This window comes from Anomalospiza imberbis, chromosome 3 (assembly GCF_031753505.1).
Source record: "Anomalospiza imberbis isolate Cuckoo-Finch-1a 21T00152 chromosome 3, ASM3175350v1, whole genome shotgun sequence".
NCBI classification, from domain to species: Eukaryota; Metazoa; Chordata; class Aves; order Passeriformes; family Viduidae; genus Anomalospiza; species Anomalospiza imberbis.
The window spans coordinates 109,475,756-109,503,188 of record NC_089683.1 but is presented as its reverse complement, the minus strand read 5'-3'; the positions used below and the strand labels follow the sequence as shown (position 1 = coordinate 109,503,188).

General features: G+C 47.7%; 1 protein-coding gene and 1 long non-coding RNA gene across 9 annotated transcripts in view; one reads left to right on the top strand and one right to left on the bottom strand.

Moving 5' to 3' along the window:
- Positions 1-973: 973 nt before the first annotated feature.
- Positions 974-3,546, bottom strand: LOC137471804 (uncharacterized). The gene is made up of 2 exons (XR_010997860.1): positions 3,421-3,546; positions 974-2,146 (listed from the first exon to the last, which is right to left on the bottom strand). It is a non-coding gene; the product is annotated as an uncharacterized lncRNA (long non-coding RNA).
- An 815-nt stretch (positions 3,547-4,361) lies between these two features.
- MEIS1 (Meis homeobox 1) overlaps positions 4,362-27,433 on the top strand; it is a 108,794-nt gene continuing 85,722 nt past the window's right edge. For 2 of the 8 annotated variants that reach the window (XM_068186362.1, XM_068186365.1), the window contains exons 1-6: positions 4,362-5,609; positions 7,262-7,488; positions 9,129-9,270; positions 9,800-9,850; positions 10,669-10,719; positions 12,148-12,294. In XM_068186362.1, the coding sequence (XP_068042463.1) occupies positions 5,598-5,609; positions 7,262-7,488; positions 9,129-9,270; positions 9,800-9,850; positions 10,669-10,719; positions 12,148-12,294 (630 nt within the window). In that variant the 5' untranslated portion in view covers positions 4,362-5,597. Of the gene's footprint in view, positions 5,610-5,637; positions 5,899-7,261; positions 7,489-9,128; positions 9,271-9,799; positions 9,851-10,668; positions 10,720-12,147; positions 12,295-27,433 lie in introns of those variants that run through there. The other 6 variants (XM_068186357.1, XM_068186359.1, XM_068186361.1 and 3 more) reach the window with 4 other exon arrangements.

The window sequence follows — 27,433 nt, the reverse complement described above, 5'->3', positions numbered from 1 at the left end:
TTTGCATTTCACAGCCCTTCTGTGGCTCTCGCCTCGTAAAAGTCAAGTGTTCATGTTAGAAGTTTGGGGTTTGGGGTTTTTTTTTAACAAAAAAAAAAAAAAAAAAAAAAAGCAAGCTTTTTCCCCCTCTTTTTTTAATCTCTTCTCGCGCTTTGTATTTTTGAGGAGAGCATTCCAGGCGCCACGGGAGGGGAGAAGCGAGTGGGCAGGGAGAGGGGAGAGGGGAATTACCCAGCTAGGCTGCATCTGCCTGGGAGCACCCGCGGCTCGGGCACGGGCAAAGGTTCGGGAACTTAGAGCAGTAACGTCATTGCTTCCTCTAAACCGAGACTAACGCTGGGCCGGCGTAAACTGCCCTCCCGCTGCTCCACCAAGGACTGGCATCAAAGTGATCGCCTTCGCTGCCCTCCGCGAGCATCATCGGGTGGGAGCTGCCCGAATTGGGATCTCCCTCTGTTCGCAGGCTGCAGCCGGCTGGTTGCTGGGGGAGAAGTTTTTAAACCATTCGCAAGTATTTTCCCCTTCTTTAAAATAAATAAATAAATTTTAAAAAAATTCCTTTTTCCTACATATTTTAGCTAATGTCCAACTGCCTCTCACGGGTAAACTCAAACCATCTTTACCATATCATTGCTCCACGGTCTGCAGTCAGTAAAATCCTAAACACTTAAGAGTGGGGTTTTTATGCAATTATACAAGTGGAGCCTAAGGAAAAATAAGTGTCTCTACGACTTTTCTGTCTCGGGTCGCTATTCTTCTACTGAGGACTTGGGCGTCTCCGACCCCTCCAAATTGCCGAAAACTGGACTTTTCTCTCGCAGAAAATTTGGAAGCGTTTCTGGCTGTAGTTTTCCCGTTTCCCAGTAGACGGCACAACAGCTCAATCCTTGGGATGCAGAGCAGCCCAGCGGCTTTTCTTTTTTTTTCTTCTTTTTTTCTTTCTTTTCTTTTCTTTTCTTTTTTTTTTTTTTAATTAATTAAGCAGCCACAGTTTTATCCAGCAATTTCTTTTATTGTTATTATTATTTAATTCAACGAGAAGTATAGGAATATCGACAGGAAAGAAAGAGGGTTTGGCATAGGCAGGGAGTACAGGAGTGCCGGGGGGCGAATGGGCTAAAGGCAGGGATCGTTGCGAACCCCGGCGCGGGGCAGCATTTCCAAATTAGCCCAAATGAACTTGTAGAACCCAAATCGTGTAAGAAAAAAACCCTCAATAACCCCAACACGATGGTGTTACCCACTCAGGGGTTAGTCTACGGATTTTAGGCTGAAATGTTCTATTTGTAATGTGAAATAGGAAGGGCAAGGCTCAGGTCGGCTCTGCGCTGCCTTGCCCGGGCTGCCCCGAGGTGCTACCGCGGGGAAAACCTGGCAGCCGTCGCAACTTTTGTCCCTGAAAGACTCCTTTTGTGTGCGGGTGCCTTCACTCCCGCCGCCGGCACTGCTGTCACCGTTGAAGTCTCGAAAATCCCGGCCAGCAACTCATTTCCCAGTTAATTTTATTTAAGGGAAAAAAAAAAAAAAAAAAAAAAAAAAAAAGATAGCGCTGTTGGAAACTTTTAAGACAACCGTAAATTTTATTAGGAAATATTTTATGAAGGCCTCCATTTAATTAATCAAACCCCTCCATAACTTCTGCAAGCGTCAGGCCCGGCCGCGGGGGAGCGGGCAGCTCCCGTTCCCCGGCCCCGCGGACTCCCGGGGCGCCGGGCGGCCGCGGCACCCAGGGCCCGAGCTGTGCCGGCGGTGGGCGCAGGGCAGCCCCGGCTGACCTCGGGCTGACTCTCCGGACGGACCCGCTGCTCTTTTGTTTTCTGCATCGGGAGCCGGTAAACAAACCCCCAAATCCTGGCGCTGCGCTTCATCTGCGCGCTTAAACCCCCTCGTTCTTAAACTCCTTTTATCGTCACCCGCACCCCACCCCCCAGCCCGGTGTGACCTTTAATAGGCTCTAAACAAGTGCGGGTTTCCCCCCCACCCCCCGTCCCTCTTCCAGCCCTTCCATCAGGCTCTGACTTTTCGGGTATCTCCGCACGTATAGCCCCCCCCCTTCCTTATCTGAAGCATTCCTGGATTATCTCCCGGCCGCCTTTCCAATGCTTTCTTCTGCGGTTTCTTGCTTGTTTCGCTCTTCTGCTTGTTCCTATTTCAGTTTTCAAATTTCAGTATTAATGGTGAAAGAGCACACTTGGATGCTAATTCTCCCCCCGTCCCCCCGCCGCCACCCCCCCCCCCAAATCCCTGTGAGGAAGGCGGCAGGGAAGCCAGCTAGAAACCATTTGATTGTTCCTAGGTATGACTAATTCTTTCCTTTAGCTGGGAAATTCAGCCTGATTAAAAGCCTCATTTATTATCCGATAAGCAAATGGACCCAGATTCCACCTTGTGGAGGAGGCTTCCTTGCTCCCCAGACGCCTTTTTTTGCCTCAGCTCGGTGGATCCCTTCGCCAAAGGCCCAGCCGCGGTCTGGGGGGGCCGCGCAGCAGCGCGTAGGAGCGCGCAGCGCTCCGCGCTCCGCAGCGAGGCCGCTGCCCGGCCCGCCGCACCCACCAGACCCCCTCGCTCTTTCCTTATTGTTTTTCCCTTATCCGTAATACCCCCCGCCCCTCACCCTTTCCACCAGGCGATGGACAAGCCTAAATAGATTCCCGCAAACCAGCAAGTTTTTGGAGGAAAGAAAAAAAAAAAAAAAACAAAAAACCAAACAACAACAAACCAACAAAAAGACCCAAACAGAGTTGCTTTCCTAAAAAGGCGGCTGGGTGAGACGCTGCGCGGGTCCCGCTGCAGCGCAGCGCATCCGCTGCGGCAGGAGTTTACCGGGATAGCGCGGAGTTGGCCGTTTACTTTTTCCCGTTTAATAGATGATTAATTGCTGTCTGGATTAACCCTCGCTTTTTTTTTTTTTTTTTTTTTTTTTTTTTTTTTTTTCAGTTTTCCTTATTTTTTTCTGGCCGGCCTCTCACAGGCGGAGAGGCGAGCTGAGCAGTTCCTCACAGCGAGCCCTAAGAGTAATAACTGTTTGCTAATTGTAAAATCCTTATCCAGGATGAGGTTTGGGCAAACAATTTGTAGGGCTGTAATTACATTGTAAAAGTGTTTCGGGCTGAGTTGCGCTGAATTAAGCTCATAAAGGCCTAGTGGAGACGCTGAAAAAGGGTCTTTTGGGGGGTGTTGTTTTTTTTTTTTTTCTTTTTCTTTTTTTTTTTCATGGTGGGAGTCGGGGGGAGGAAAAGAGGATGGGAAGAGGAGGAAACGCGTCCCCGGGAGCTGGGTCACAGCCACCCCCTGCAAGGGACCGCTGCGGTGGGGAATCGTTACCGAGCGCCTTTCCTCGGGGGAATCGCCAGGGAAATGAGCCCCACGCGCGTGGCTCGGCTGGGTGGGTGGGGGTCAGTGCATGAAAACGGCTCTTACCTGAGAGGTCTGGATTTCTCTCGCCGGGATAAAAAGCCGGTCCTAGCGGAAAGGGGGCGGGAGGGGGGGGGGATCGAAACGGGTTTCCCCGAAGTTTGAGACGTGGCGGCGGGGGCCGAGCCGCTGCCCGCCGCCCCCGGGGGTCCGGCAGCAGCGGAGCAGCGTCCGCTGTGCCCCAGGGGATTTACCAGAGGAACCCCCCCGTCACTCCCCCGTTCTCCCCAGCAGCTCAGTCGGGACCGCTGTACCGGGGGCTCTCCTTCTCCCGCCCCGCTGCCCGGGCGGAAGATGCGATAGTGTCGGGGCAGCTGTCCCCGCTCGGGGCTCGGCGCAGCCCGGCCCGCAGGTAGGGGAGGAAGGGGCACGGCGACTTCTCCTCTCCCGGGCCGGCAGGGACCGGCGGGGATGCGGGGAGGGATGGCTGTGCTTTTGAACGCAAGGGAGCGGACCCCCGGATGGAGGCACCGGCGGGGGGGGGGATCGCCCCGCGCAGGACAGCGCGCCGGCGGAGCTCGGCGGAGGGGACGGGGATAGGGATGGGAATAAGGATGGGGACGGGAATAAGGATGGGGACGGGCGCAGGGATGGCCGGGGACGGGGACGGGGCTGGGGGGCGCCCCCCCCGCGGCGCGCCGGTCCGAGCCCCGCTTCCCGCCCGGACCAATGGGGGCGCGGCGCGGGGCGGCGCGGCGCTGATTGGTCGGCGGCGGCGCGGCGGCGGCGGCCGGGGGCCGGGTGAGCTCACTCGGCCGGCGGCCGCGGGGGGAGCCGCCGGGGCGGGGGGGGGGGGGGGAGCGCGCCCGGCGAGGCGGGCGGCGAGGCGAGGGGCGGGCGGCGGCGCGACCCCGGGGGCGCTGCGCGGGCGCTGCGCGGGGCGGCGGCGCCGCCAGACAAAGGCGGCGGGAGCGCCCCCGCGGCCGCCGAGGGGGGGCGGACGCGGCGTCCGCGGGCCCGCGGGGCCCCGCGGAGGGCAGGGCCGGGAGGGGGCGGTGTGTCCAAGCCGCGGCGCTGCGCGGGCGCGGGGCGGGCGGCGCGCCCCCCTGCGCCGGTGGCGGAGTTGCTGCCGCCCAGCGCATTGTGTAAGACGCGACCTGTTATGGCCACCACTACTTCCGGGTTCCCGCAGTCTGCTCCAGCCCGGCGCTGCGCTGCGCTCGGGCGGAGCGGCGGCGGCGGCGGCGGCGGACGGACGGACGGCAGCGCTCGGACCGCGGCGGCGGCGGCGGCGGCGGCGGCAGCAGCGCCTCCCCCCGCCTCGCCCCCCCGCCATCCCGCCCCGCTGCCCTTCCTCCCGCGCCCGCCCCGCACGGCACCCGCGCCCGGCCCGCCTCCGCCAGCCTCGCCCGGCGGCCGCGCAGGGGCAGAGCGAGCCGGCGCCGGCGAGGAATTAAGGAGCGATCCGAGGAGGAGCGAAAAAAAAAAGCCCCCCATCATCATCATCATCATCATAATAACCATAATAAAAGGAGAGCCGGCGCGTTAGAGAGCCTTTTTAATTTTTAATTTTTCCCCCTCCTTCTCCTCCTCCCTCGATTTAAATTTTTTCTTTTTTTCTAAATTTTTATTCTTTTTTTTTTTTTTTCCTTTTTTTTTTTTTTTTTTTTTTTTGGGTGAGCGCACTCGAAAATTAACATTCGCGGTGTCCTGCGCGGTGGGAGCACACGCAGCGGATCATCATCAGTCATTCACCACCTTGACAACCTCGCCTGTGATTGACAGCCGGAGTGGCAAAAAGCCATGAGACTTGGTAGTTGGGTTTGAGGGGCACTTTAAAAAAAAAAAAAAAAAAAAAAAAAAAAAAAAGAAAAAAAAACTGATTTGGGGAAAGGATATTTGCTTTCGCCCCGCTGCTGTCTTGGAAACGAGAGGGGGAGAGTAAGAGAGAGAGACAGGGAGAGAGGGAAGAAAGAAAGAAAAAAGAAGGAAGGAAGGAGGGAGAGTTGGTTTTTTTTTCTTCTAATTTTTTTTTCTCCTTTTTTAATGCTGAGTTACCGTATCGCTTCGCTGAGATCCAGCAAGCCGAAGATTTTACTCGATTGCTTCCATTGCTGGAGACGCTAAGGGATTTTTGCCTTTTTTTGGGGGTGAGGGGGGGGGAACTTCGTGTTTCTTTCTTTTCACACTGGCCTTAAAGAGGATATATTAGAAGTTGAAGTAGGAAGGGAGCAAGCAGGCCGATGGCGCAAAGGGTACGTATGATTTAAAAAAAATGGATTTCAAATGTTAAATAATATTGAAACGTGGCTGACAGAGACGCTGCGAAAAAAGTTCCTTTTTTTTTTTTTTTTCCTTTTTCTTTTTTTTTTCCTCCTTTTTGGAGTAGGGGCACAAAGCGGTGTCCTGCAGCGGGAGGATTTATCAGTTGTACTTGTAGGCTTAAAACCTGTGTATATTGCTATTTTCTTGATTCTTTTACTCCTCATCCCGGAGCTCTCAGGGAAGAGGCGAGCTTTCTATACATTAATGACATGCAGGCATGTAAGTGAATATGTCCGAGCCTCTGTATTTGTTGGTTTTGTAGCTCTAGTCCTACCAATGTCTTTTTAAAAATCACCAGTGCTTGAAATATTTGAATGTGTGCATGTCTCTGAGCATTTTGCTGTGTTAGTGATGATATACCGCTTCACTTTCAGAAGATAAGTTCTGGCTGGGAGTAAGCACAACTTTTTTTTTTCTTCTTTTACCTGTTTTTTTACTCACTCCTTTTTTTTTTTTTTTCTTTTTTAATATATTCTGCCCCAAAAGGCGCAGTGCAGTGGGCAAACTCCCCCCACTCTTTTAGAAAGAAAGTGACTTTAATTTGAATTGGAGGTTACCAGCATTCACTGCAATGTGTATTGTTGTTTCTATTTTGGGTGCGATCCCCCTTTTTTTCTTTTTTCTTTTTTTTTCTTCTAACTACCTCCTAAACTGGAGTTTTGAGAAAAAAAAAATAAATCAGCTGTAGTCGGGTGAACAGGGATTTGGGGAAGGGGAAAAGCCCTGGAAAGACGTTTTCTTGCCTAATTTGCCTGCCGCCGTCCGAGAGCTGGTTGGGAAAGAAAGTTCCTCTGCTGACAACTTGCCTTTTACTCTTTCGGTCCAAGCAAGTGTCAGGGATCTTTAAAAGTGTTTATTCACACCTTCGCTTTTAATAGATGAAAAGTGGCCGTTTCCCCCGCTGCCTGGGAACCGCGGTAGCTTTCGGTCCTTAATCTTTAACAAAGAAAACCCTTAGGAAAAAAAAAAAAAAAAAAAAAGGCATTCCCAAAATCCCGAGAGCCCGGGCGAACGTTTCCAGCTTTTCGGCTTTAAAAGTTGTGTTCGCGTGGAATTGCTGGAAATCCGCAAATCGCTCCTTCTCGTTTTTGGTTTGGTCTTGTTTTGTTTTGTTTACCGCTGCTGAAGTTTTTGCATCCTCGCTGGGTGAAGTACCTGACTTCTTATCAGCGGGAAAAAGTTTAGCGGAGGGAAATTTGGATTCCGGGAACCGCTTCCATTCACGGCGTGGGTGGGGGGGCGCGGGGGGGGGGGGGGGGGGGCTGGGAACTTTGGGGATGGGGATTGGGGTGGAGTTTTTTCATTATTATTATTACTATTATTATTATTATTATTATTGCTGCTGTTGTTGTTGTTATTTCTCCTCCGCCCCAGACTCGGAGGGCTTCGGGCCGGAGCAGCCCAGCCCCTCTGCTCCCGACCCGGGGCGGCTTTCCCTCCCCAGGGCCGGCGCGGCGGAGCCCGGGCGCGCTCGGGGGGGATCGCGGCTCATCCCCGCTGGGGGGACGGGGGAGCGGAGCTGCTGCCGGGGGGCGCTGCCCCCGCCTCCCCCTGACGCCCCTCTGCTCTCTCTGCCCCGCAGTACGACGAGCTGCCCCACTACGGCGGCATGGAGGGGGTGGGCATCCCCACCACCATGTACGGGGACCCCCACGGCGCCCGCCCCATGCAGCCCGTCCACCACCTGAACCACGGGCCGCCGCTGCACTCGCACCAGTACCCGCACGCCGCCCACGCCAACGCCATGCCCCCCGCCATGGGCGCCTCCGTCAACGACGCCCTCAAGAGAGATAAAGATGCCATCTACGGGTGGGTGCCGCGCAGGGCTCCGCGCAAGCTGCGCGGGATGGAGCGGGGGGCAGCGCGGGGAGGGCAAGGGCGGGATGGGGAGCGCGGCGCGGAAAAGGGCCGCGTTCTTCGTTTTTGTGTCGTTGCTGGTTTGGGAGGCGGGGGGGTGGGCGAGAGGGTTGGGGTCCCCCCCGGCACGGGGAGTCGCGTGGGCTCGGGGAAAAAGGAGCTTGCTGGAGGGGAGGCAGGCATCACCGCGGGAGGAGGAGGAGGAAAATAATATTCCCAGGGCACAACCTGCGCCGGGTGGTAAATCTGTGCACGGAGTTTTGGAGCAGGGAGAGTTTGGAGAGCTTCGCCCAACTTTCCACCTTATTCGTCTTTCCTTGCGCTCAGAGGACTCAAGATCTGCTTCTCTCAACTCTTTTTATTTTTAGAATTTCTTTTAATTTTCTTTTTTTTTCCCCCCAAATCATTTATCCGACAGCGTTGAATGTTTCTCAATGTGGCAACTTGTAAAGCAGTTTCTAGGCCGTTGCGATGGGAGCTGACGCGGTTATTACACTGGGTACAGATGCTTTTAAAATGTATCTGCCCAGCTGGAGTTTGAAGGGAAGTTTAAGAGCCTTTAAAAATCACTCTCAGGACAGTGAGGAGAAGGGGGAGGAAAATAAAATTCATAGAGTTCGGTTTCTTCATTGGTTTATCAGAAATCTGAAGGGCTGGTTAAAAGTCGGTGCTGTACCGTACCCAGAAGGAAAGGAAAAGAAGTGTGCAGCCCTGGGAGGAGAAAAAAAAAAAATTAACTCCCTGTTATAAATATACATATATATACGTGTGTGTGCGCCCACGCTTATTTATTTATTTAAATTATTAAACAGGCGAGGGAAGCAGATGCACACGCTGCCTTTCTCTCGGGGAGGCTTTCCAGGCTGGGATTGCCCAGGAGCACCTGGTTTCCCCCGCGGGCCGGCGGCTGCGGAGCCCCGGGGGGCGGAGGGCCGGGCAGGCCGTAGGGAGCCAGCCCGGCTTGGCCAGTGGGTCGGAGCTCTGTTGGGTGGGTTTAAGGGCTTTTTCTCCTATCTTTGTGTTTTTTTGTTTGTTTTTTTTTTTTTTTTTTCATTTGGATGGGGATTCTTTCTTTTTATGCTTTTCTGTTGGTTTGGGTTTGTTTATTTCCCCTTTCGCTCGCAGCAAGTCCTCCAGCAGAAAGCGGGAATTAAAAGCATGAGAGGCAGAAGTGTATGCCCAGGGATTTCAATTTTCTCTTTTTTTTCCTTTCTTTTTTTTCTTCTTCTTCTTTTTTTTTTTTTTTTTTCTTTTCCAAAAGACAAGGAAAGTTAATTCAAAATGGCTGCTGGAACCGGCTTGGGTTTTATTCTTGGCTTGTCCCTAGGTTGTATTAACAATATCTGCGGCCGGACAGTGCCGAAAGGCCGGGGAGATGCCGGGCTGCCGGCCGGCTGGATGTGGGAAGGGGCCGGGACGCTGCGGGAGGCGGCGGGGGGTGCCGGAGCCCCCTCTGTGGGTGCCCCCTTCCCCGTGCACGCTGCTGTGGGACTAACTATTGTTGTGATTGGGGTCTTCTCTTTTTTTTTTTTTTGTTTCGTTATGATATTTTTCCCCCCCTCTGTGTGTGTGACTATTGTATTTTCTTTCAGACACCCCCTGTTCCCTCTTTTAGCACTGATTTTTGAGAAATGTGAATTAGCTACATGCACACCCAGGGAGCCCGGGGTAGCGGGAGGCGATGTTTGCTCCTCTGAGTCTTTCAATGAAGACATAGCAGTGTTCGCCAAACAGGTCAGCAAAACCGGGTTGAAAACAGTAAAAGAAAAAAAAAAAAAAGAGGGGAAAAAAAATCGTATCGAGAAAAACAAGTCTCTGTTGAGATAAAGATGCGCGTTTCCCCCTCCCCCCTCTCTTACTGAAAGAGGCATAAAAACCAAACCAGAAAAATCCCCAAAACCCCAACCAAAACAAAACACTAGAGAAAAAAAAAAAAATCAGGAAATCTCGGCGTTTACCAACCCCCCCTTAAAAAATGGATGAAGTGGAGCGGTCTGTGCCCGGCCGGGAGCTTCGCTGCGCGGCTCCCGGGAGCCGGGACGGGCTCTGCCGGGGAAGCTCCATAGGTATTTTTCAGTGTATTTGATTCACTTGCTCAAGTGTTTGGCTGATGTACTAAATCCAGCAGTCAGGGCTTTGCACGGAAGGTTACATAATGGACCCGACAGTGTAATGAAGCAAGAAATAATAACGTCTGCTTTTTCTGCTTCCATATTTCAAATGATTTTTATTATTATTTTTTTCCCCCTTTCCTTACATTTAGATCCGAGCAGAGAAACCCCTCTTTTCCTCTAATCCTGAACTGGATAACTTGGTAAGAGTTAACACTTCTTCCTCTCCCCACCCCCACCCTCCCTTCCCTTCCCATTTATTTATTATTTTTTTAAAACTTCTGTGTCATCTAGAGAGGTGGTTTGGTGGTGCTAAATTGAAAATTTCTCACGTGGATTTTAAAAAAATTATAATTGTTTCAATGATCACTTTTATATTTGCAAGTAAATATGGTGTGGTAATTGCTTGGAAGTAAAAAAATCCCATAAGGATATAGATAGAGGAAAGCCCCATCCAAAGAGGAACTGGCGGGCTTGATGGTGAGCTTGCCTGCCCAAGAGGAGTGTGGATTTATCTCCACTCTAACCAGCCCCTCCACGCACCTTTTAAGCAGCTCGATGGGAAACAGAGAGGATTACAATGGCTGGAGATGCACCAGTGGCAAATTCACTGAAAATGAAGTAGTTTCTCTCTTTCTTTCCTTCCCCCGTTAAGGATAAATATTTTGCCTCCTCTGTAGGAGTCCTGCTCCCGCTTTCACAAAGCGAGGAGCCAATGGTGGTGTTTAGAGGGTTTTTTTTGTTGTTGTTGTTTTTTTTTCTTAAGAAATGTTTATGATCCGTATAATTCAGTTGCTTCGTTGCAATTGGGATTTTTTTTTTTGTTAACTCTAGGTCGCTTCTCGTTAAACAGTGCACAAAGCCACTGCTATTAAGTTTTAGTGTTATTGCCATAAATCAAAACAACTTTTTATTTACTACTAGAGAAAAGTCAAGCTGCAAAGTGCGGCCGGGGTGGCTGTGGGAAATATCCCCAAATCCAGGAATGAGATTAATGCTCGTGTTGTTTGTGTCTTTGCAGATGATTCAAGCCATACAAGTATTAAGGTTTCATCTGTTGGAATTAGAGAAGGTAATTTTTGTCTCTCTCTCTCCCTCCCTTTCTCTCTACCTTCCCCCCAGCTCCTTTCTTCCTCCTCCGTTTCAGTACTGCTGAAGTTCAGGCTTCTGGTAAATTTGCATAAATGTCTTTCTTTCTGGTAATTAGTGTCAAGACCAATCTTGGCGTCCATTTCTCTTCGCAGTTTAATTACAATTTCAGCCTCTAAAACCGAGCTCTCGAACGCCCAGGCCTTGTGTTCATTGTAATACTTTGCTGGCTTTGTATAAATAGTTGCAGTTCTGTGGTGCCGCAGATGAGACTCAAAATGGTTAGTTCAGTCAAGCCCCCTAAATGATTAAAAAAAAAATAGATATTGTTTTTTCTTGGTGATGGTGAAGAAGAGACTTCGATTGCAGTTAGTTGGAAGGGAGAATTTTTTTCTTTTTTTTTTTTTAAGAGCCATCTGTAGGTCAGGCTCAGGGCGCGGATTGTCCTGTAACATTTTGCAGAGACAAAGCAGAGTTGATAGTTCTGTCTGTCTCTTGTTCCTGGGAATATTGTACACCTCTGAGCAGAAGAAAGAGATTGCGGCCTAAATGCAGGATTTTTTTGTTGGCTGTTTTAGAAATCTTAGGAGGGAGAATGCTAATTTCTAAGCAGGCGGTGTCATCCGAGCTCATGTTAAATTGGAAGTGCGCTCTGGGTTTCCTGAGGATTTTTTACGTGTCATTGATAGCTGGCCTAGAAGAGAATTCCCTTTCTACTAAAAATAAACATTTTGAGAGGTTTTTAAATAGTTGAAAAGTTTCTTGTGAGCCTCAGTCACTTTATCTAGCCATAACTGTCAGGTTATTCTTGCTCTACCAAAATGTGTTAAAATCTGCCCATTAATAAAGGCGGCTCAGGTACAAGTCTATCAGAGCAACTGGGGATTTCAGGGCATGGATGCCTATAATGTATTTCAGCCCAGTGCACGTGGATTTTTTTTTTTTTAATCCTTTTTTCCATCCTCATGGAAAGGGTTTATGATGAAATAACTGGATGAAATTAAATAGTTTACCTTAAATGTCACCCATGCAGGTCACCTCTCTAATGGCCACAGCTCCGGGAGCAGATGAATTTAACACGGGTGTTGAATATGTTGTAGCCTGTGAATCATCTTGTCACTGTCAATTTTCTGGGATATCTCTATTTTGCGAGAAAAGAAAGTTATTCCTAATTCTGGATGCGTCTAGAGGTCTCAGGGGGATAATTGCAGTGTGTTTCCCCTATTTAGGACTTTTGATGTCACAGGGGCGAAGGGGGGAGACTGGTTGCACTTGTCAATTTTACTTACGTATTCCTGATTATATTTTCTTCCTTTTTCCCCCCTCCCCACTTCTTTATTTTATTTTTTTTTTCTTCTTTCCTTTTTCTTTCCTTTTTTTTTTTTTTTTTTTACCCTCTGTCATAATGTAGGTACACGAATTATGTGACAATTTCTGCCACCGGTATATTAGCTGCTTGAAAGGAAAAATGCCTATCGATTTGGTCATAGACGATAGAGAGGGCGGATCAAAATCGGACAGTGAAGACATAACAAGATCAGCAAATCTAACGGATCAGGTATGATCTCGCCAACGTCGCACACGCTAAAAATTTGTATGCAGATCGCTTGCTGGGTCACTACGCCTCCTTTTATTATTTGCATATGATTAAGTCCCTTTTAGATAAATTTCCATCGAAATGAAAATTTTTGAATAATGTGGCTATTATTGCTTCATTAAGGCTTGCTCCCGGATTCGACCTGGCGAGATGAGCTTGTAAAAGCATCGCCAGCAAACTCGACCTGTTTCTTGTCGCTTTTAATTTTTGTCTTTATTTTATTTACCCTTTCCAATAATAGAAGTGGTATCTGTGAATCGCTGGCTTCTTGGTAGCTTAGGGGAAGGAAGGGCTGGAGTCGTTGACCAAAATAATAATAAAATCCGAGATAGGTGGTCCAGAGAAGACAGAGAGGGTTTGAAATCTAGCAAATACTGGCTATTTTCTTCCCGTCTCTACGGTTCATTAGTCCGTCTTGTCAGTTTTCCTTGGCCGAACGCTTTTAGACTTGAGTGAACATTGCTTTGTGCACGCCTGCCTGCTGCAAACGCGCCCATTTTATTTTACTTAATAGGGAAAAAAAAAAGGGAGAAAATAAAATGGGATTCAGGTTTTAAATTCTTTTCCTTGATCTTTTAAGTTTTCAAGCCCTCTCTTTAAAAAATAAATATAGTCAAAGCCAAGGCAGCAAAGCCTCGCGTGGCTGTGACGGTTGTCCAGGTTTTGTTTGGGATGGTTCAGACCTTTAATGTCGGCTGCAGCGGGGTGGGAAGTGCGAGTGAGCTGAGTGGGGAGAGCTGGCTGTCCCCTCTCCCATCCCTCCTCCCTCCACTGGGTGCTGACTGCGATCCTTGCCTTTTCATGGGAGCACTTGGGGCTAATGCAGGAGGTGCCCAGATCTAAATGAAGCTCCTGGATGATGGTGGTGACTGAGATTGGGCTTTTACTCGAGTTGGGTGAAACGATGGGGTTTTCGCGGTGTGTTTGTTTGCTCTGAACCGAGGGGTAGCAGCGCTTTGCCTGTGAGAGAGGGGACCTCAAGCACACACACAGAAAATAAATTCCTGGTCAAACCCCCCAAATTATTTCTTCTTTTTTATCAGCTATGTAAATATAGTGCTAGGAGTGATCTGCTCCTGACTCTGGAGGTTTCCTTTTGTTCAAGCAAGGCGCAGCCAAGCAGACAGGAGTTTCCTCTGCTGCTTTGCTGTTATCACTGGCACTGTCAGCTGGGAGTTATTTTATAGATCACCAACATGAAGGTGCGTTGCATTGCAGTTTGGGCAGCATCTGAAATATTTTCTCCTATCTGCCAAAGGCTATCTATCGGTTTGTGACGGGGAGGCAGGCTTGAAGGAAGGCATGAACTTTTAGAAAGGGGTTTATGTGCACATAGGTAGGCTGTTTTGAAGGGATTTTTTTTTTCCCACCCAATTTTGCTGTACAGGGGAAAAGCTTGGCAGAGTGGGTGGAGGGTGGTGCGGCAGGGAGGTTCCCGGGGCCGGTGAGGATGCTCCGGGAAACTGCCGGCCCCGCGCAGCGCCTTAGAGCGAGGGGAACCCTCCAGCCAGGGTCTAGCTGAGGGAAGCTCGGCTCGCTGATGTTGAATAAAAATTGTAATCCAACAAGTCTAACTAGAAAATGGGTTTCTAAAAGCTCTGGAGTGCTGGGTACATAAAGCTATTTGAGCAAATTACAAGAATTGCTCAGGGGCACGAATGAAATCAACACTTTAATTGCCTCCAAAATGAAGATTTATACCCCATTTTCCCAACGAATCATTATTTTATTAAAGTGAAAGCTAAAGAAATGGAGCTGCAGTTTTGGGGTTGTTGGGGGTCGGTGTGTTTCTCCACCACCCCGCGCCCCCCTTTCAGATGCCCGGAGCGCGGACATTGCGCCGTCCCCTCTCCCGCTGCGCGGGCCGGCCGCGCTGTGCCGCGGGGCTCGGCCCCGGCACGCCGGGCTTGAGCGAGCGCTGCCCCGGCTCCGCTCCGGCCGGCGGGGCGCGCAGCCCCGCACCTCGCCGTCCGCACCCGCGGAGCTGCGCGGGGAGCGGGCCTTTGCTTTCCGCGTTGAAGGGAAAAGGTGCAGAAGTGCGCTTTTCCCCTCTCCTCTGCCCCGGCCGATGAGGCGGCGGATCAGACCCGCGGAGATCGGGCGGGGGGGGTTTACCGGGGGATGCGCAGTCCCCCGCGCCCTCCGGTAAACTCCGGTGCCAAGCCCGGCCCCGGCGCGGCCGGCAGTATCGGAGCCCTAATGGTTCAATAATAAGGTGTTGAGTGCTGGTCGCCGGGGCGGCTAATTAGGATGTGACTGCGCAGGGCGCGTTTATGGCTGCGCGGCCCTGGGATGCGCGGGCGCGCAGGGCCGGGCGGTGGGAGCGAGGGGCTGGCTCCGGGCGTGGGGCCCCCCGCCTGCCCACGGCTCTGCTTGGGAGAGTAGTAAAAGAGTAAGTATGTAAAAGCTTTTATTATGGATTTAATTACATTTTCTTATATTGTGGTAGTAAAGGTTACAGTTAACAGGATGTTTTTTTCTTTTAATTTATTGGTTTCCCCTTATTTATTCTTTCCCTAAAGGCCCCTCAAAGCCAGTGCCTTTAAGTCCCCCCGGTTAATAGAAAGCAATGACACTAATGCTAGATTTTGCAAAGTAAAGCCCTATAACACTAACCATTGTTCAGTGATTTAACCAGCTCAGTGGCACTAGGTCACTAAAATAGCATCCTTCTCCCACGGGCTCGACCCCGCTGCCTGCCAGGGTGAGACCTGCAGAGTTGGTGTTTACCGCCACAGCTCCACAAGTACAAGGCAGGAGTCTGGGCTTTTTGCTAGGGAGAGTTGAACTCAAAATCATCCAGACCCCGGGACTTTAAAAAGCCTAGCTGAAGAATTGCAGTTATCCTCAAAAGTTTCAAAATAAACCTTTTTTAATCATTAGCTTTTCAAACATTTGCATGTTTAAATTTTCAGTGTTTGTCAGAGCCCAGAAAGATTTAGAACACAGCTGTTGTGTGATGTGTCTGGGAAAACTCCTTCTGATTAAAAAAAAAAAACAAAAAAAACAAACCCCCAAAGACTGCCTGTAGTCTTGACAAGAGAAATTCAGTTTTGTAGGTAATCCTGAACTGTTACCGTGGGACTGCTTTTTTGAAGCCACATCACCTTGGCACCCAGGTGCTCTAGTCCAAACTGTAAAATTCTCCTACAAGAGCGTGTCTACCAGAAAGCCTTTAGAAAGTCCTTTAAGGAAAACATGGTACAAAGCACCCACCACATCCAAGTAAAATGCATTAGCTGTGTAAGATAGATTTTATAGGGACAAAACAGTGTTTTTCTTACTGAAAATAAACTTGTTGAGCCCGTCCACAGTAGCATTGCTTGACAAAAATTGCAATTTAATAATTCACAAGCCAATTACAGATGCAGAAATTTTTAAAGGCAAATCGGCGAAGAGCCAAATTCCTATAGGAACTATGAGGGAAATGATCAAAAAATGAACATGAAATAAGACTTCCTGCAAGAAGGTCCATAATTCAACATTATTTGACTCCACTGTCAGGGAAATTGTTAAAGGATAGTAAACTGATACTGGAGTCTCAGTCATTTTTGTTACAGTCTTAAATGTTTGCAACTGTGACGTTTTAGATGGCCCTTCTTGGGTGATAATATATCACATATATACACACGTATATAATAAAGCAACACCTCTATTTATGTTGCAATAGATTTTATTTTAATGTGTGCAGTTGCGGAGTTGCTCTAAAGAAAATGTGGATAGACAGCAGCTTTTTTTTTTTTAAATGGAACAATTACTTAAAAAGATATTCTTTACAAAGAAAGAATCATAAACTGGAATCCAATATAAAGCGTAGCTGAAAGTGGTAGAGTTGTTCAGGGCATCGACTGGCCACGACTAGACTTAACTTTCCAAATTCTCAGATATATTCGCTATACCTTGTAGCCAATACAACAATAGTGCCTTAGGGAAAAAAATTACTGAGAAATACTATTTTACTTTGGGACTTCTTCACAGGTACTTTCAAACCATATATGGTTTTAAAGAGGAGAGCTAAAAATATTGCTGCCTTTAGGATATGTGCTCCCATATTGGAGGAACAGGCATCAAAATAATAGATGTGGTGCAGAGGATGCAAGGTAGAATTCATTTCTGCATAATAAAAGAGTTACAGCAAAGTAGGACTCTGAGGACGGCCAATAAAATAATGTTTAAAAGACTCGAAATTTAATTTTCTTCCTCTGACTTTGTCACTTTGAGTGAATCCTTTTTTTGTTTGTTTTTGAGTAATTTTTGTTATCTTTTGCTGGGATATTTAGAAGGTGTTACCATGCACCAGTTTGGCAGGCTACTTATGTGAAGATAGGATACGTTAATTTCTGTTCCATACATGTTTTCATCTGATACACTGTGGCTGAAATTGTATTAGCAGAATAAGATTTTCTTTGCTCTCCATTTATTTAAGTGAGTGAATACATTGTTGTGTAGACATAAGACTGAATATATTTTCTTTAGTTTGTAATTTCAGTTCATGAATCCTTGGGGTTCTTTTTTATTTTGTAATCATTCAAGAACGCAAAAGGAGCCATCCTTACAGCTGGGTGCCTTCCCGAAATGGCATGCTCAGGCCTAATTTCCGTGTAAAGTTTTCCAAACTGAAGTTAGCTCTTGTTGTAAAGGATAGTTTAATTCCCGGATTTTTGGGGGAATTCTTTTCAACATCAGACCTGACAGAGCTGAGATTAAACCCCAGTTAACCTCGGAATTGATCCTAAACATTTGCGAGTATATCCCAAGGCATTCCTGTAAGCCAGAGCTCACCGTGTCTGCGTTAGGGACCGTAGATTGTTATTTTGGGGCAACTTGGAGGCTTGAAAGTTATGAAAAAATGAGTTTTGCCTTAAGTTTAACCTTTATGGCTGAGGGTTTGAGTCTTTCCATGGCTGCTGGTCCGCAGGTAACAATAAAGGTAATGGGCTCAGCATGCAGACGGGTTACTGCAGCCCCGCGTGGGCAATGTGAGACCTTAAAAAAATCAGATTATATTGCTCTCAATCAAAATGAGTAAGTGTACATTGCACTGATAAATACTACTTCAAAAAACACTAAAAATCTGGCACAGCTTCTTTAAATTAGGGAATCTTTCTTTTGTTTTGTTTTGCATTTCTGTGTTTGGGGTTTTTTGGTCACGTGAGGATGCAGTTAGGATCTATCTTGTGTAATCTAAACAAGTTTAAGAAAATAAAGAGGAGAGCTGTTTCTGGTCAGGAACGTTTTTGAAGGTTTCTGGAATTGTTTCCTGGTGAGGGTTGTGCGAGAGAAGGAGAGACCAGGGTGCACTGCAGTGTCACCTCATGTCCTTGGTGTATCACCTTCTTCTCCACATGCTCTGTTTCTCAGAGCAGGCTTTGATTTACACAGCAAATTGGGAATGATTAGTGGTTATATTTTTATTTTTTCTTGCAGTTGCAGCAATATTTGGAGAGGGGGGTAGCTCTAGGGGAGCACACGTTTTGTGTTTGGCCTTCTTTGAGCGTATTTATGCCGCTGATTAACGGCTCCGTGTCTACCCCACCGCTGATACTCCGTGACGCGCCTGAAATACGGCTTGTCCGCGGTTGCTTCAGCTCTTCTTTGGCCTGTTTAGTGTGGCTGCCTTTTCACTTCCACTTATTTTTGCCCTTTGAGATGTAACCTGGAGCATAGGTGAGAGCAGAATCCCACCAGGCCAGTGTCCTCAGGATTCCTTTTTTTTTAATTTAGAGGAGTTCCCTGGAAAGCTTCAGTCCCTCAGCAGCGGCGGTGGGGACTTGGTCTCTGTTAGGGAGAGTGCTGCTGGCACAGGGGAACCCCATCGTCCCTGAGGCCTCAACTCCTTGAGTTGTCTCACTGGTTGCTGCTGTCATGGGTTAATTTATTTATTTTTGATAAATACATATCCAAGACGTAAAGAGCGACGTGGAGATTTCAGGCTCGTGTGAGTTATTGTGTGTACGAAAGCAATAGCGCAGGCAGCAAGTGGTTTCTGGGGGTTATTATGTTTTGGAAAAGGGAGTCTGAGATTTGTCATAGATGTCTGGGGAAATTTTGAAAATTTAAATGTTGTTGAGGTGAATTTAAAAAAAAAAACAACGTGGGTTTGCCCTATAGGCAAAGGGTCTGTTTGCAATTTAAAAAACAACAGAGATTTAAGAGTTATAATACAGAGTTTCCCATTTTCTCATGAACTTGCGGGTCACAGAGAAGGTAGGATGGATTTTTGCCCAAATTTGGCCTCTTCTGTTGGACTGCTGAAAGTCATGGTGTCTTATTATTTTGCAAATGGCTTTTATTTTGCAAGCATCTTTAAATCCAGGCCCCTGAAGAAATGTTTCCTCCCTGCCCCCGTCAGAGGTTATACGTAAGTCATCCATGAGTTTTGGGGATCAATAAAGGGATAACTGTGAAAGGCAATGGCCCATAACGCGCGGGGAGTGGGATGAGTTGATCTAATGTTCCCTGCCTGGCCTCAAAACGATGAGTCTCTGGGTTTGTCCACACAAGGACACTCAGGAGAGGTAAGACAAATTGATTGGGTGTAAAATTAAAGTGCATTAGTTAAAGTGCATTGGACTATTGTGTGGATGCTCTCATTCAGAAGTAAAGTGGCCTTAGTTCACTTTAGCCTAATCCCCTTTGGAGTAGGCCACTTTTCTTTTGAATGAGAACATCCACATTAACTTTTAGTTAATTCGCCTTTCCCGAGCGTCCTGGCGGCCTCGTGCCCGGCGCTCTGGAGAGGTTGGGCTGGCCGGGCGCTGGCTCCCCGTGAGCTTTAGGTAAGCTTTTCATTAGGCATATTTCATCTCCACAGCAGCACGAGCTTTAGGTAAGCTTTTCATTAGGCATATTTCATCTCCACAGCAGCACGTACCCGCTGGCGCCCGCCGTCGCCCCAGCCGGGGCTCCACGCCCTCCTCTCCTCCTGCTCCCGCAGCTCGAGAGCGGCGTTGTCCTTACCGCTGCCTGGGAAAAAAACTGGACAGTTTTGTGATGGCAGGGGTTTGGGGAAGGATCCTGTTGAGGTGATGGGGATGAGGGCTCGGCCAGGCTGTGAGGCAGGGGGAGAGCTGCTTGCACCCCGTCCGGCGGGGCAGTGATTTGGGCATTGTGTTTCCCAGGTGAATTTGGCATCAGGCTGACATGCTCCTTGCATAGGTAGTTTCTTCCCTGTCCAGTGGTAAGTAATTTTTTTAAGACAGTGAAAAAATCTAGATTAACTTTTTTTTGGCTGATACTTCCGCGAAAGCCAAGATTGAATATTAGCCTGTAGGAGAGCTAGTTTACCTGGTGGAAAAGAAAAATAATGATAAGATAGTTTTGGAGCTGTTTTATATTCTTGCTTGAAGTTCACTGAGCCTGAGTTTCTGTTAGAGATATTTTCAGGTGTCTTCTAGAGTTTATAAGTAACCTATTTATTTACTTTTTACTGACTCGGCCATATGTGCCTACGCTGTGGCATGTCACACGCTTGCCATTGCCCCTTTCATTCATAATAAAATTTACAAGGCTTCTTGCATTAATAAGCAATTTGCTATTGGAGCCTTTCCTAGAAATACAGAATTCTATTTCGCCAAAGTATTGTGTTTCCTCTTCAATCAGTACTGAGGTGAGCTGTTTTCTCAAGGACTCTCCAGGCATCTATATGATATTCCCACTTGGGCAGATGATCTCCAAAACTGCGTTACCTAGTTCTTCAGCCTGAAGAGACATTTCAGTAAATTAAAATTCTCTTATTAGCATTGCCGGACTTTGAATTTGGCCAGTTATTTTTGTTTGCAGCTTGGCTTTCTTCTGTTTTTTTTTTTTTTACTTGGTTGATTTTTTTAATATAAAGCAAATATGCATCCAGACCTTCTTTGCTGAAGTAAACTGGCCAACAATAAGAGAGTTAATTCTTTATTTGCTTAAAAGAACTGCCTGTTTTAACTTTAGAGGTACTGACCCAGAGTAAAGCAACAGCTGATGCCATCACAGGCAGTGTACTGTATTCAAACAGCTGTACAAAATGCAAAGCTGCAGTATTAATCCTGCCATTCACAGTTTATTTAAGTTTTTCAAGCTTCTCTCATATGGGCATGGCATCAATGCCTAATTATGCCTCCATTAGGGTTACTCGGCCCTTAATACAGAAAATTATTGTATTTAAACTTTGGAAAGCTGCATGGATGTAATCTAAGAGTCTTGCAGCTGGCACACAGTCAGGGAAGGCAAACTTTACCTTGTAATTTTCTTTTCATTCATTTGGCCTTTAGGTTTTGGTCCGGTTTTGTTGCTGAGGTCAGACCATTGCTGGTGTTTTTAACACTGTCTTTAAATAGCTCCATTTAAGTCTGTATAGCTCTCAGGAGAAGAGAGGGTAAGACCAGATTAAAAACCCCATGGCTTTGCTGGGGTGCAGGGCTACAAGTGTCTGTGCAAATAGAAATGGTTGAACCTATTGTCTCATGGGTGTTTTGGCCTGCACTGACCCTGGGCCAGCTCTGTCAGTGCAAGCAGGGTTTGGTCTGTGGGCATGAAGTTCTCGATCCCTGGCAGGGCTGGTGGTACCTGTTGCATTGGTGTGGGGTGTGCAGGGAAGCCCCTGGCCTCAGCCAGGATATCACCTGCTGGCTCAGCAGCAACCCAAGGCATGTGCTCTCACATGGAGGTCAGCGGCTGCTTGCTGATATTTGGATTAATCTGGTGAGCTAAGTATTAACCATGGCCAACCCCTTGCTAGAAACCTTGGGAGAACACAAATACTGTAGACTCAGTAAGCGGCACTTTGGTTTTAGGCTTGAGCCAGTATAGGGGACTCTTCTTCTTGGGGTGCAGTCACAGAGATACTTTGGCTCCCGAGCTCCTACACTCGCTCCTGCATCATGGAGTTACCTTGCATAGATAGAGTTGGCCAAATTTTTTGGTGAGGGGAGTGTCCCAGTGGCCTGTAATTTACAAATTTTCTCCTGTGTGCTGTTGTGCAGTGCTACGGGGGAGTTGTGTCACTGCTGTTTTGGTGACGGGTTCAGCCATGTCACCAGGAGGTAATTTGTAGTCACAGCTTTGCTCTCCCCTTTGCTCGTGTTCACACAGGCATTTTGGGCAGCACTTGACGTGGACAGGGGTTCCCTGGCTGAGTGGCACAGCTGGGCATCACTGTGACAGCAGGGTGACGAGGAGAGAAGCCTTTCAAACACATGCACCAGTCGTTTCCTGATGTTTGCATGGATGCTTGGGACGAAATTCTCATGCACACTGGTGGCAGCTTAGGCACTACACTTGAGCCTTTCCCTCCTTTACCCCTCTCTGCCTGGAGGATTTTGCAGCTGTTACCCCTGGCGGCTCCTGGCCCTCCTCCCTGTTGTGCAACCAGTTTTACTGGCGTGGCTTCCACCTACTGTGGGAGTGTCGTTGTGCTTTCCCCATGTCCGTGAGGCCCGTGACAGTGTTTTGTGGCACAGCTATGTAGAAAAAGCAGAGTATGTACAGACGTACCATGCTACATTAATCTAACTCCTGTGAGAGATCTCTTCTTCATTACTATTTTCTGTAAAGACAGAGTGATGGTATGCACATGACTAGTATGTGCAGGGAAGATTAATTTTGTTCTTAAATGCACGTGTGCGCGTCGAGCCGACGTTTGGCCCTCAGTGACAAGTGTTGGAGAGATCCTTTGGGTGAGAAGTGATGCAGCAATGCTGGAGGGGCACAGGTGGGGAATGCTGCTCTGCTGACGGGGTGAGGCAGGAGGGGAGATACAAATTCTCTTCCCAGGTCTGTCACTGAGGTTCTGGAGCGAGACAATTAGGTGCTTGTGTGCCGAGATTTTCTACTTCTCTTTTTCCCTTATCATCAGGTAGGGTTGATATCTTAATTTATATGTCATCTAGTGATAGCAAGGTATATCTAGAAGATATTTAAGAATGAGCCGTGATATGTTACAGTAATTATTTCACTCTGTGGATAATTTGATGAAAATGTTGCCAAGAAAGCAAAATGTTTCTGTTTGGTGTCATAGAAAAGCACTACGCTGAATTGGAAGACTGATGGTAAACTTTGCTTTTGGTGGCTTTATGCTTTGGCTTTGACCTCTTCTGCTATTTTCCACTAATTAGCATTTTAAAGAAGTATTTAAAGGAGGAAGGGGATAAACTGAAGCTCTGGATGGAATAGGTAGCAGTGCTGCTGGTACCTTCTGCAGAAGGGGCAGAGCTGTGGGGTTGACTGGAAACATTTGTGAGGTGATGACCTGTCCTGAGGTCTGCCTGTCCTGAGGTCTGCCTGGCCTGAGGCACAGATCCATGTGGGGCCATGCCATGAGCCCTTTGCTGCTAAAAGCACCACTGGCTACTCCAAAAGCTCCCTGGGAGGTGCAGTGGGACCACACAGACCTCTCAGCCCAACATTTTTGTGTGACTCTGGCAGCTAGCTGTGCTTCCAAGCCACCCCTCAATGAGCGGGTGGAGGCATCAGGGAGCCACAGCCACCTCAGCCTGGCAAACCACTCCTGGAGCTCACTTGCCTCTGGCTCCCGCAGCCGGGGCTCGGTGTGTTTCGTGGCCGCTGGCTCGCTGGCATGTGGCTTGCAGAGCCGAGCCGTGCGGCCGCTTCTGCCGCGCTGCAGATTTGGCTTGTTGTGAAATGGGAGAAAGTGGAGGAGCTGCTCTGCTCTGTGGAAGGGTTTGGCCATGAGCGTTGGAAAACTTGAATCACGGGGATTCCAGTTTTAAGCCTTCTGGAGATAACGGGCAGCACGTACTGGAGTGCGTGACTTGCAGAGGGCCTTAAAAAACAAGGCGGTGCCCTCAAGATTAAGCAAACATTTTATTATCAGGAACACATTTTATACCCAACACAGGCTTTGCAGGTATCACATCCATCAGACAGAAAGGTGTAGCTGCAGCAAAGCTAATTATACTGCGATTTAATTTTGGTGTTGAACAGCAATGCGAGGCGAGCGGGCTCTTGAATCCTGCGAACAATGTGCCGTAATCAAAATACGCTGACTCCGAATGGCGTCTGTTGTCAGTTAGCTAAAAAAACCATTTGATATTTGTGACACAAGCTCAGGGTTTTTTGCTTGTGATGGAGCTGGAATGAAGCATGGCTGTTGCAGAGCAAGGGCTGTGCTTGTGCCTTGCCTCCCCTAGAAGCCCCACTTGGGCCGATGGGATGTTGGAAGTCAGAGCCTGCATTTAAATAAAGCAAAAAAATTTGCAGCGGGTGCCCCAATGGGTTAATTTTTGTCTTCCCAAAAGGTATCATCCCTAAAAATCTGTAAGGGGAATGCTTAGAGATGTAGATTTGGCTGTAAGTAAACTTTTGCTGAGTCCAGATATTCAGGGTGAAGAGCACATCTTTCTGCAGCACTGATTTCCCGCTGAGGCTGCCTGCTGCGACCCTGGTGGGGACAGAAAGGAGAGGGTGGGAAAAGTTGAGGTTGATGTCTCCCTCCTGCCCAAGTCTGTCTGGGTAGGCCAGTTTTGGGACCTTAGCCAGTCATCTGACAGCCTGTGCTGTCTCATTTGTACCTGAGCATCTGGCAGATCCCCTTCTAAATGACTTTTAACACATAAACACAATAAAGGGAAGGGACGGCAGGCTCTCTTTTTCAGGCTAAATGGCGAGACACTTTTCCTGTTTACACCTTTGGAGGAATCATTACATGAAATATTGAACAGGAAACTCTTATTTGTCTCTGAAGACCTTTTTTTCTGGTCTAGAATGATGTGGAAAATTCTCCAGTCTTATTAAATGTAGTAGGAGCCAAGGAGGACTAACACACCTCAAGGACTTGCACACCAGGTGTCTGGATATAGCGGTATTGTTTGGGGCTGACTTTGTGCATGTTTCTGCATGATATGTAAACTTAAAAAAAATATATATATATATGTGGATCAATGATTTTTATCTCCTGACTGCAAAGCTGTGTTTTCTTGTGTCAGAAAAGGGCCAGGGATTAATGCTATCTAGTGATATGACTCTTATCAAAGGGAGGAGACAGGTTTACAATGCGGGGCTGCTCTAAATAGAAAGTACTAGGCAATGTTTGTTGTATGGGAGACAAAAACCCTGCATCACCATCAGCTGGCTCAGTTAACCTTTCTGGGCAGGCAGTGTTTACTGTTCAGCTGGGATTAAAAAAAAAAAATAAAATAGAAGAGCAATGGAATAAGGTCAGTCAAATTTTAAGGCCCTCTGTGATTGAGGCTGTTGCTGTTTAGGTGTCCATCAAAGCTACCATGTGCAGCAACCTCCAATGCAAGAAGCAAACCCTGAAGTCTAAGTGTCTAAAGTCTAAGTGTTTTTGTTATTGCCAGAAGTTTTTTTGAGTGCCTTCAGAACCCTTTCTCAAAGAAAAGTCCATCTGCCCATGCTGTCCCCCCGGGAGGACTTTGGAGATGACGCCCCAAGTGCAGCAGGTTTGATTTCAGCCTAGGCAGAAGGTGTTGGAGCTGTGCTTCTGGCAGAATACAGCCCAGGCTAGGGGGGGCTCTGCCTAGCTGTGAACACGTGCAGCCCTGTGTGCACACAAACATGCACAAATGGGGTTTTTTAAAGTCTTGCCCCTGCAGAGTTGACAGGGCTTTGGTGCCTTCTGGAAGAGAAGAGCTGTGGTTTTTCCTCCTTCCTCTTTGTCTTTATGTCCCACCCAGTCTTGATGATCTCCATTTCATTCTCCTTTATTTTTTGTGGTTTATGTTTGCTGCTTCTAATTATTCTTTTTCCTTTGGAAAGCACTATCACCCTGTCCTTTTGCACTCGTGTTTTCCATTCCTCCTGTTTAGGACTATCAGGCCCTTTCCTTTCCTTTCCTTTCCTTTCCTTTCCTTTCCTTTCCTTTCCTTTCCTTTCCTTTCCTTTCCTTTCCTTTCCTTTCCTTTCCTTTCCTTTCCTTTCCTTTCCTTTCCTTTCCTTTCCTTTCCTTTCCTTTCCTTTCCTTTCCTTTCCTTTCCTTTCCTTTCCTTTCCTCTCCTCTCCTCTCCTCTCCTCTCCTCTCCTCTCCTCTCCTCTCCTCTCCTCTCCTCTCCTCTCCTCTCCTCTCCTCTCCTCTCCTCTCCTCTCCTCTCCTCTCCTCTCCTCTCCTCTCCTCTCCTCTCCTCTCCTCTCCTCTCCTCTCCTCTCCTCTCCTCTCCTCTCCTCTCCTCTCCTCTCCTCTCCTCTCCTCTCCTCTCCTCTCCTCTCCTCTCCTCTCCTCTCCTCTCCTCTCCTCTCCTCTTTTTCCTCTTTTTCCTCTCCTTTTCCTCTCCTCAGAAGGCTGTGCTGTGTTAGAGGTGCCTCCATGGGTATGCAGCTGGTGTCGTGCACCCCAACCTGTGTAGGGTCAGCACTGAGGCACGACAGCAGAGCTAACGGAGAGCACTGGTGTTGTTGGGTGGATCTTGGTTTGGTGACCTTTGACAGTGTGCAGTATTAGTTGTGCCTCTGGTCCCTTCAGGTAAAATCCTGGCCTTGTGAAAATCAGTGGCAAAAGTGCTGTTTATTTCCAGTTTTCTATCCCCTCTGGTATTCACGCTGGTACCCTCTCTCATTCCTTCTATGTTTGTCTCCCGTGTTGCATGCATAAAGACAGCTTATATCGTATTTTTCCTATGCAGCTGCGAAGAGTTAGTGAAGAGTCTTACCCTCATTTGCAATAAGGGGAAACTAAAGATAGAAAGCTTATGACTTTTCTGGGGCTAGGAAGGGAATCCAGGTCAGGGCTGAGACTTCCATGCAGAGTTTTTTCTGCTTTTTAGTTTGCCAGGCCTTGCCTCCTCTAACGCTGCAAAGGTTTCCATCTGTGCGCAAGTCGCCCTCGCTGTTCTGCTTAGTTGCAGGCAGAGTTATCGCCTGCCTGTCATTTCAACGACCTTATTTCCCTAGAATTTTCCCTAATTTCCCTTGGAACACCGTTTTTTCCATCTGAACCCTGTCTTTGTGCCTTTGTGTTCTATTAAAAATAACTCACCTTTGAATCCAAGCTGTGTGAAGCAGATTATGCAAGAGTTGTTGGCAGCAAAAAGCATCTATTTTTTAGCATTTTGAAGTTTCTACATGTACGATTTATTATGACCCCCTTGGTTTGGGTTGTATTGGGTATGATGTCCTAGTTGGTTTTGGCAGGCAGGGAGGTGGGATTGCTATCAGCCTTGGTTAGTCCCACTGGATGTTCAGGCAAAGCAATAAGTGCGTCCTCTCAGGAACTGACATTAGTCATGAGCCTGGATTTCATGGTCCCCAAAATCCCAAACTGGTCTAGTGGAAGGTGTTCTTGCCCACTGCAAGTGGTTAGAATGGTGATCTTTAAGGTCCCTTCCAGCCCAAACCATTCCCTAATCCTATGTTTGTATAAACAATAGTGTAGAATCTAGGAAATATATGGCATTATATTTTTTGTATTATAAAGGTATATTTTTAATCTTCTATACCAATTTGTATTTTTCTTCCCAATTAAAAGAAAAACCAAAAGGTTTCTTATATGCTGGATGGGGAACAGGCTACCTGAGGATTCTTATTAGCCATCCCCTCCAGAAGGGAAGATGGATAAGACTTGTGGATTGTAAAGATCAGGTCTGTCTATCATGCAGTATGGATTATACACTTAAGGTGTTAAGCAGCTGCATTGAATGTTTTGCCCAAGTGAGCTTGGGGACATCAGTATGGCCAACAACCAGGAGGATAAACTATGTAAAAAGTAAATCCTTGCTAAATAGGTAGGTTATGTTTTTAGGAGGAGATGGATGCAGTAACTTAATGAATCAGCCCCCACTTTTTGCTTCGAGTCCTTGCCTGTACTGAGCACAACTATTTCCCAGCATGGTGGGGCACTATCCTGAACCTCATGCAGCTGAGAATTTTTAGAAGGTAGGAGTTAAGAAGATCAGAAGAACACTTCAAACATAGTACATTATTTTTTTTTTTCCTGATGAATAAGTATTTCATTTAGAAAAAAGAAAATAAGATAAAACTTCAGAACAAGAACAATAAGCCCAAATTATGCTGACAAATTGCTGGCAGCAGCTCTGCTTCTCCAGGGCAAGGGAATGAGTGATTATACCTGCAGCCAATTCTCTGGTAGCCTGGAGGAGTGAAGGTTTGTCCAACAGGTAAAGGAGTTAGCTGTTCCTCATCTCCA